This window comes from Musa acuminata, chromosome BXJ1-11 (assembly GCF_036884655.1).
Source record: "Musa acuminata AAA Group cultivar baxijiao chromosome BXJ1-11, Cavendish_Baxijiao_AAA, whole genome shotgun sequence".
Lineage (NCBI taxonomy): Eukaryota > Viridiplantae > Streptophyta > Magnoliopsida > Zingiberales > Musaceae > Musa > Musa acuminata.
Window position 1 is genome coordinate 23,276,460 of NC_088337.1, and position 10,103 is coordinate 23,286,562.

At 40.3% G+C, this 10,103-nt stretch overlaps 2 protein-coding genes and 1 long non-coding RNA gene across 3 annotated transcripts; all 3 read right to left on the reverse strand.

The window, feature by feature from the left end:
- On the reverse strand, positions 1 to 552 carry LOC135596448 (VQ motif-containing protein 22-like). The gene has a single exon (XM_065088494.1). The coding sequence runs from the start codon at positions 550 to 552 to the stop codon at positions 1 to 3; it is 552 nt and encodes a 183-aa protein (XP_064944566.1).
- Positions 553 to 1,502: 950 nt separating this feature from the next.
- On the reverse strand, positions 1,503 to 2,378 carry LOC135597302 (uncharacterized). Its single transcript, XR_010481199.1, has 2 exons — positions 1,977 to 2,378; positions 1,503 to 1,884 (listed from the first exon to the last, which is right to left on the reverse strand). It is a non-coding gene; the product is annotated as an uncharacterized LOC135597302 (long non-coding RNA).
- Positions 2,379 to 2,665: 287 nt separating this feature from the next.
- LOC103971401 (glycine cleavage system H protein 2, mitochondrial) lies at positions 2,666 to 7,276 on the reverse strand. Its single transcript, XM_009385415.3, has 4 exons — positions 7,103 to 7,276; positions 6,184 to 6,272; positions 5,735 to 5,905; positions 2,666 to 3,064 (listed from the first exon to the last, which is right to left on the reverse strand). The coding sequence occupies exons 1-4, from the start codon at positions 7,179 to 7,181 to the stop codon at positions 2,936 to 2,938; spliced, it is 468 nt and encodes a 155-aa protein (XP_009383690.2). The 5' UTR covers positions 7,182 to 7,276; the 3' UTR covers positions 2,666 to 2,935.
- Positions 7,277 to 10,103: the final 2,827 nt, after the last annotated feature.

The following is a 10,103-nucleotide window of genomic DNA, read 5'->3' on the forward strand; positions in this document are numbered from 1 at the left end:
TCACAACAAGTAACGATCGAGCTTGCTGTTCACAGAGGTTGGCCTCACCGTGCTTTGACTCGATAGGCCTTCGAACAAGAAGCCATCAGCCGTCTCCGAACTCATCGCGGAATTGGTGGTGAGCTCTTGAAGAAATGCATCGCTGTAGTTGCTGCTAACGCTAAATGCTGTCTCCGAATACTGATATCGCTGCTGCTGCGGTCGGTAGTGTTGCTCCGGGAACACCGTCACCGTCTCGCGAACCGGATCGCTGGAACTGCGACCAAAGGTGACGACCGGCCCACCGCCGCGCCGATAACCCGAGGAATAGGGACCGGACGGGACGCCGGTGAACTGCTGCACCATCGCCCGGAAATTGGCGGTGTCGGTGTTCAGCATGGTGACGGGGGCCCTTCTGGAGGCCCTCGGCCGCCGCCGGGACGATGGCCTCGCCACGCGGCCGCCGCTGCTAGCCGACCAGTCGATGGTAAGGTCGGATGCGGCCGTGAAGGCTGTCGGCTCCGACAACGAAGCGAACACCGCCGGGCTTCCGGTCGCGTCACTGGTTGCCATGGACAGTCGAAGCGAGGCAAGCAAGGAGTAGGCAAACGGGCAGCGGCGGCGTGTTTATATAGCTGCAGCGAAAGATTGCAGTGACCAAGGCTGACCGAGATGCTATGACAGCCATCTATTTAATTCAGCGGACGGTCCTGATGACGCCGCGCCGATGGTGGTGGAGCGCGCGGGGACAAAGGCGCAGGTTCGAGGAAGCATCCCTTCTTCTTGGGGTGGCGATTGCAGGGACATGATTGGGTGGGGTGCGGTGGCTATGACTCGTGCTGGTTGGCTTGGGATGCGTAAACATGTGCGATGCCGTCTCGGTTCAGCCAACTCTTCTCCTTCCCCTCGTTGACACGCCATGCTAAACCTGTGGCCCTGTTTGATGAATAGCGACTTTGATGCTACGGCTGCACTGCGATCGCGTCAGTCAACGGTTGACCGATTTAATTCCCACGTCGAACCACACCGAAGCTACTGCAATGTTGTTGATGCTCCAAAGTTCAAGCAAAGATCCCACCAACTTGTTTTGATTGGTCCATTCGTAGCAATTCCTTCTACCTTAAAATCTCGACTTTATGGAGCAAATTTGGAACAGGAACTCGCATGATTGATCTCCTCCTTGTTACAGCAGCTCATCATCCTTGTGTTAAGCACATGTAGCCCATGCCGACCGATCTATCCAAGAATAACAGGACTTCCTCTGTTTCCCTATAAATGTGGAATCAGACCATGTCCATAATTCACAGACGCTGAAGATATTTTATGAAACGGATTGATATTAGTGATCCTGAACGAGTTAATTCTTCAACGCCGCACCCATCCATCCGATCGAGTCAGTCGTGAAAGTAACGCGGCAGGACGTGTGATGTTACCTTTGCTAGATTTCCCACCAACCTCGTTCGACAAGCAGTGCGTTGCCGGGTCGTCATTCATACTAATCTGGCCCGAAATCAATGATCTCATGCGAGTAAATGGTGTCCTTTCCTTAACAGGGATTGTATTTGACTCGACCTAAACTACAGACACGTGCTGCCAAGAACACAGTTTATTTTGGCCTAATCTGGATTACTATGCATGCAGAACAAGACTGACTCTTCATCTAATGACAGGGCCCGCTTCAGCAGCCTCTCCTCAGGCACATGCACCGGCGCCGGAGACCGTGGCAATGCCCACCGTTGAAGCCCTCGGTCTGGCAGACATGGGCGCAGTTGGTGTCGGAGAAGCATAGCCCCCGGAAGGAGCGGCTCGGGTACCTGCACACTCTTGCTTCCACTCCCGGCATCATCAGCTCTGCGACCAGTTTTCATTTCCAGACGTACGTTATTACCATCGTCATCTTCATAGCTAATCAGGACCAGATCATAATGGATGAAGCTGAAACATTCATCATAAAAGATTTGAACATGCACATCACTTATCCAGACAACACTACTTACGAGAGGCAGAGAAAAGCAGAAACATGACGACAGCACATGCTGTTGCCTTCACCTCCATCTTGCCTCCAACTCCCGAATTAAGCAGCTACCGACGATGATGGCGCGGGGAGTATATACACGCACGGACATGTGAACAGTCGAAGCCAGCTCACGTTCTCGGAATGCATGCATCGGGGTGGCGAGACATGCAGGGCGCTACGTAGCAGCCTCTGCTGTCCACACGTATGTCTGCACCTCGTTCACGCCGATCCAATGCCAAGTGCCGACTCCTGCGCGCCATGTCATCCTTCACCAAAACTCCCAGTCTCAAGTTCTCACTCTTGTGCTCTCATCGTTGGAAATCTTATCGGGTCGGATCCAGAAACGCTTTTGAACCCATGAAGGACGCCCCTAAAAGACATACTCGAAGGGATGCATAGCGTCCATCAAATTCACTTATTATAATAATAACAAAATCGATTTCCCACCCCCCCCCAAAAAAAAAAGACTGGGCAGCTGCAAGTGTAAAATTACAGTTACACTTTGTGCTAGTCAGAATATCTCAAGTAGATAAAAAGCATAGTCCATTAGCAACAGCAATATGGTAATTTAGCGTACCTAGAGACTGGTCATTCCAATTCTACCTCTTAGCCACTAAGCTCAGAAGTCCATCGTGGTCCACTAACTCATGTCATAAGGAAGACTCCATATAGTCAAACTTCAAGGCACCGAGGGTGGTCTTTAAGAGACATTTATAAATAAATGTTGAGCACCAAAATGAACAGTCCAGCAGTAAACCATAGTCTGCTGCAAAGGAAAGATGGATGGAAAACTGAAGAGAAGCACTGAAAATATTGTCCCTACACAAAAGGCAAAAAAGACGGAACCACGAGTGATTATTGCACGGGTGGAGTGTTGCAAGAACCTGCATGCTCAACCAAGGCTTCAGAAACTTGGAACCATTTGTAATCCAAAAATCCTCAATGCCTAGCATCTTCTTCCTCGCAGAACTTGGAGTATTGCTCCGAGTCCATCAGCGAATTCAACTCGCCCGTGTCACCCATGTTAACCTTTACAATCCAGCCATTCTCGTATGGGCTCGCATTAACCTGAGTCAAGTTACCAAACACAAATGACCATCTCACTGGTTTTATCGAACCCTCAAAGGAGAAACAGCTTTAGCGCAGCCAAGTATACGGACATTGTCAATTTCAAGACACGAATATTAACGAACATATACACATGCTTTTGAATATGTAAGGGAACAGCAACAAGTAAACAATAACCAAAATTCTAACTTTTAGAATATTGCAAGCGAACAAATGCCAAGACGTGTCTTCGATGGTATGACATCAGAATTGTGCAATTCACAAGAAAAGATGGTAGGAAATCATTTTGATTTAGTCATATACTCCAATCATCTGCATGTTCACCTCAGGGATTGGAATATCAAAGACAATATATGTTGCACTTACAGGATGACATGCAAAATCGATGAGTTTGGGAGAATGCAACCAAAAGCTGCTCTATAACAACAGATGTCAAAGTGAAAGCAAATAAACACACATCTAGAGCTGAAGTTGGTGGACCGACAAATTAAAAACTGATAACTATTTCTTGATGAGATGAAACACATTGTTAGCAGTGCCCATCAAGTAGCGATATCATTTCATGAAATACCAACAAGTTCGGCGAGCTTTGACACAGAATTGAACTTGCGATGAGACTTGCGCCCTGATTTAATACCCTTTTAACTCTGAATAGTTTAGTTACTTTGTATCTAAGTTAGCAATCACCAAAGCAAATCAGTCTCTCCTGATCTTATGTTTCATGCAGAAATTTCAAGGAGCCCACACTTGGTATACACACTCTTTTTCCATCCATTTTGCTATATCACCATCATCTTTAAATAATCAAATGTGATAAATGTTAATGTACAACTAGGTGGGTTATATTCTTCCTGCAGAGATGAGAAAAATGACTATCTACAGAAAAGCCTTGGGCCTTTCTTTTAACACGACACATTGGATCCAAGACATCCAACTTCACCTTATCTCCCTTTTTTTTCTTTTATTTCAAAGTGCTGATATATTATCAAAGCATTCCTTCCTCTTCCTTGGAATGCCATGTGGAAATGTTTAAAGTATTTAGACTCAGTGCTGCAATACTGACCTAAATAGGTCAAAAGGATTTCTTACTTCAGTTACTAGATTCCAGCTCTAAAAATTGGGTACCCAAGTAAATAATGCAAGGAAGAATAGATAGATGGCCTGTGGACTCTGCCGCTGATGGGCAGATTGGCACAAGTCATCATGAATCCATCCCTTCCTCAAGAGAACCACTTTATAATCTACTCTGTTTTTTAGGACCAACCACATGAAACACTTTGGCCTTCATGATGCAGGGAGCCACTCAAATCATCTTCTGAAATCTAGAAATAGTGCCATTGTTGTTGAAAAACATATAGAAACAGAAAAAAGTTTGGAAGAGGTCCATCCCCAAGAGATGGAGTCATTGGAGGAGTATAAATTAGTATGCTCTTTTTGGTGTATGATAGATAAAAGAACAAAGAGCTAGAGAACTGTCAAATAGGACAAATAACAAGGTTAGAGTAATTTCCTAGGCCTGAACTGTCACACTGGTGTGTTGTACTCACAGAGATAAGGGTGTGCGAATGAGAGTGACAAGGCTGTAGAAGGCATGCTCGGGAGGAAAGGATGCAACCAAATGTCCTTCAAAAGCAGGATAGGATGACCATCACCCACAACAAAGATAGAGATAAGCCCCAAGGCTGCTTTGATAAATATATTGCCTCAGATGGGGGAGAAGGTTCTCCTTGCCGAGGTGAGCAGACTAGACCCCTCATGCTTGACTGTGTGACCATGATTGCTTTCCACCATTATTTTCAAAGATGAAAAGATTGAAGTACACAAATATTAATCACTCCAAGCTCTCCCTACCCTTTGGATTTGCAAACGATGGAACATTTGTTAAGGGACCATAAACCAGTCCATATTCTTATGATCACCAGAGCTATTGCATATAGACTAATTTACACATTTATTACCTCTTATTTGCACAAGATTTCCTAGATTGAATCTAAATAGAGGCAAGAAGGATGTGTGTGTATATATATATGCATAGAAAGAGAGTATTGTTTTGAACCCATCACATATCAGAGAATTGGGAAGTTATTTGTTACTCGTGCAAAGAGGCATCAAATTATGAAAATTGAAATCTAAGTTTAATAAAAGTAAATGCCAAATCTATAATTAAGAAGATCAAAATGAGCAGCAAATTGCTTCCTGTACAAGGAAAACAACACCAAACATTTTCTACCAGTTACATATCCAAGACGATTTGCGTCTTGAGATTAAGTCGTCATTTTCTACCAAGCATCAAGTCATCTGCCTCATCCATAGCCAAGCATAGATCGACACTCTCTGCCATTGTTGATAATGGCACAATTTGATACAAGTCTGTAGATATTTAACCAACCTAAGCTATTTTAATAATGACAGCATTTAGCAGCTTCCGATACCTAAATCTGCTAAGACTGTTCAGCAATGGTGATTACTTTGAATGACTATTCTTCATTTATTACTAAGAGAACCATGCATATAAGCTAAAACAAGAAACAGTCTTGAAAACCTAACAGCAAGGCTAGTGTTTTTGATGCTTGCATTTTCTGTAAATGGCTAAAAAATAATGTGACAACTGGGAGAAACTCTATTTCTTAAATAAAATAGTGGTAGAAAACAAGAAATTTGAAAACTCACCAATCCAGGAGAACCAGTTAGCTCAGAATTAACTTCAACCACCTCTCCAGAGACAGGAGAATTGACATCACTGGTTGCCTTGACACTCTCAACTGCACCAAAACCCTTTCCCTGTGCTACAGTTGTGCCGACTTCTGGCATTTCAACATACACAACGTCGCCTAAGTGATCCTGGAAGGAAAAACCATAAAGAACTCGCAAAAGTCAAACGTAGAAATTGTATACACATACATAAAACTGAACAACATCAAAATAACCATGTCTACAGGAATTTTTTTTTTTAATCTGTTGAAATGAAAAGGACACCATCACAGTATTGCGCTCCTAATCAAAATGTTGAGTTGAAAAGCTAGATAGTTATATTTCGGCCAGGAGCTGCCATGTTGTTAAGACAATTAATCACCAGATACCAGAAAATGAAACTATTTAAAAAAAAAAAAAAAAATCACCTGAGCATGGTCAGTTATTCCTATCGTTGCAGAAGATCCATCAACTTTAATCCACTCATGAGTGTCGGAATATTTCAAATCCTTAATAACTGTACAGAAAATGATCAAGTTACGATTAGCTCGCTATACTTCCGGGGATATTCATTAGTAATACCAAAAGATACTGATGAAACTTCAAAATCTAGATATCTTTAATTCAGCATTCCATGCCTCTGCACTATGAAGTTATGCAATATGAATTGCTTTACGTCCTAGCGAGGGAGATAGGATCTGAAGCGTCAGCAAATGTTATACTAGGAAACCATGATGAAGTAAGGGGCAGAGTAAGGGTTCTAATAATCTTTGCATTGGTCCATCAGTCCAATTTACTAGGACTCTTAGATTCAGATCAACTTGATGCTTCTCGATCTACGAACTCCAACATTGAAAACAACCGTGGCAACTGCACTGCCACCATAAGCCAGTTGTCTTAATCCCTTCTGCTCATCCTTTTCACAACCCGCACTGCGGGAAATGGCAAGAACAATTAACCAACGCACAAGAGGCCAAATCATCCATCACATCACCATCACCCCTGGGATATATATCAGCCAACACCGACAAAATAAAAACGCTCAAATCGAGTGGCAACGAAGAATATAGAACAAACGAAAACATCATGAAACTATCATCGAATATAACCACAACCCTAACGTCACCGGAATATATCTCAGTTTTGCCGGTACGCGATGATCCAATCATCAACAAAAACAACGAAAAGCATCGAACAAAAACCGTCAAGAGAAATCCGACCATTCGCATAGAAAACAACAGATAGAAACGGGACCACGCATATTCACCATCCGCACAGAAGATCTTTCCACCCACAAACCCGAAAAATCCCAAAATTCACTAAAGTGTATGAAGATTACAGACTTACCAGTGGAGAAGCCTCTGTGGAAGACAGAGATCCTCAGGTAGGAGGCGACTCTCGAAGCACACAGCACCCTGTACGCCATGTTCAAACCCAGCACCTCTCTCTCTCCCTCTCTGTCTCTTTCTTCGTACTCGCTTTGCTCCCGAACTAACCGGCCCACTTGGAGCTTAACATGTGGAACAATGACGTGTTGAAATCAAAATGAAAGTTAACTAAAGCCAATGTATTAGTAATCATTAAAGCCCATTTAAATCTGATATGATCCTTTTTAACGAATGCTCATTTTGACCCGTATCCTATAGTCACGCGCTGATGTGGACCGTCATCTCAATGGCATCCATGAACCCGAATTGGGGGGCATCAGATTTAGCTTTATCCAACCAAACTTAATATCGTCATGACTCGCTTGTCTTCCCATGCGGTTTTGTTTTGACAAGGACGACATGAGCCGTCTCACCAACCCCGAGTTGAGTTGAGTTGAGTTGAGTTGAGTTGAGTTGAGTTAGGTTTGGTGAGTGATGGACGCACTTGGGTCACATTAACGGCGCTTCCGGTGACACGTGTTATGTACCTTAGCTTCATTCATGTGCTTTGCACGTGATTAATTTGGAAAAGGGAGGATAAAAATAAAACCAATGGATGCGCAAAACGACATATCACAAACATAACAACATGTTATGATAGATAACTCAATTAAATATGTTTTTGTGCTCATAAAAATATTGACACATAGACACCGACTTGATTTAAAAAAATATAATGGGTCATTTGCTGCATCAACGCAAATTAAAATAAAAATATTTATCGAATTATAAAATATTTATATTATATCTCCCTAATGGTAGGGATGCTAATAGTAAAGAATTCACATATACCATGTGTAAGTGAAAAATTATGATGTAAAAAGCCATGTGTTACTTGGTGAATAGTTTCGTACATTTATACAAGTTAAGGGGGAGCTTAATTATTAAGATGATTACTTTTGAATATCATGATTGAAGATTATGATATAAGAAAGATACAATAGGTAAATATATCAAGATTATACCTAATCAATCATTTTATGTCATATGTGTTCTTGTGAATGATTCTCTATTATGTATCGACATGATTGAGCATTAATGTCAAACTTAGAGTAATATGAGTGGAACATGAGTAAATACTTTTATAAGAGAGTATGCTAATTAGTTAGAAGTATGAATATGAGATACACATACCTAATATATTGTATATTATTACAGATAAATCTATACACAAGATATTTGATATAATATTTATATATATTCATATTTTTTTATTTTATTCAGTATAGCGTATACAAGACTTATAGTAGGCTTGATGGTTCTATAATCATGTAAATGTAAGTTGTATAGAATCATCGTACGAAAGTAAAATTATCCAAAAACAAACCATATTAGGTAGTTATTTTGAAAGTTTTCTAGGTTTGTAGAGTAATGCGAAGTGTCAGTTAACACAGCACCTAAGAGCTATCTAAATAACGCATAGTTAGATGAGCCTTTAGGGTGGTATCTAGGGTTGGTTTATTGTTTTGTTCTATAGCAATATCATATGAGTACTTATTGAGATTTTTGATCGCGATAGACTATCTTAGACCATTTGTTTCATATTGTGAAGTCTATGATTGTAATTTACATAGCCTATTAAGTGTTTATTGAAATATCTACTTGTAAGATTCCAAGTTAAATGTTTCTTCTAACCCATATTTTTTTTATGTCTTTAAGATATCATGAGAGGTTTTGGAGAGATTAATCCTTTATAAATAGACACACAAGGGGATGCTATATGACTTAGACAAAATCAACTTAGTCCATTATAGATGGTTTTCAGAGTAGGACAAGCATATTTAAAAATACTTAGCATACAAAAATAAGGAACATAGCGAGGCTACGTCAAGGGCATACAACATGTATAATCATTTGAGAGAAACGAGAGTAAAAATATATGGAAAGGAGTCACTTAGAGGAGTAGACATCCAACATTGATATTTAAATGAATGACCAACCATTCACACGAGAGGCACCACAAATGAGTTGGGTAGAATGCATAGTTTGCAAAAATTAGGATGGTTGAGTTCGATCTACGGCTTGACATTGGTAACTAAAATTGATGGTGCACAAGGTAAACAAGACGCTTGGTAAATGATGAGACCATGCAAGTAGGGATGGATTGTTTGGGGACTGAAATAGTTATGCAAAACTCATAGAGATGAGAAGAATTGCTTGTATGTAGACAATGGATTATCTGTGACCATCTTAAGATGATCGAAACTTTTATTTCTGAATAAGAATGATACGCCCATAGGATGCTGAAGTGTATAATAAATTTAATATGTTACTAAGCTTTGATAAGCCATGCAATCGTTATGAAACTGATAATGATAGTTATTTATATATGTTATATTTATTCCGATTTAAGAACAAAGATGTTCTTATGCTTAGGTCTGTTAAAAAAAATAAGTCTAAAAAAAATATTTTGATTGTATTTGAATTTAGTGGTATACAAAATATATGAGTGATAAGAATATTATTATCATTGTCGGAGTGAATGAACAAATTTGAAAGTCCAATATAATATGATATGAAGCACTATAGTGGATAATCAAATTCTTTAATTACTTATATTAGAAACTTTGTTAATTCTACTAGAGTGCTTGATTTAGAGTTTAGTGTTGAACCTTATATTTGGAATAATAATAGAAAAGGACTTACTAGGGTTAAGGTAAGATTGATATTGCTTTGGTCAATACTAATTAGGTAAGTTTATTTGGACATTCAACTGTTTCCCAACTTCGTTTTGTTTTCTTTGATCGTTGTCCTTTGGAGTTGATTGGTAAAGGGAAAGCGACACATAGCAAACCATTATTTATAGTTCAAAAATCTTAGACCGAATTAGAGAGGTTAAAGACTTAATTAGTGTTACTTTGAATATCACTAATAATCCAGAATCTGTTATGCAAATAATATCTAAAATCTTAGTAATCCTC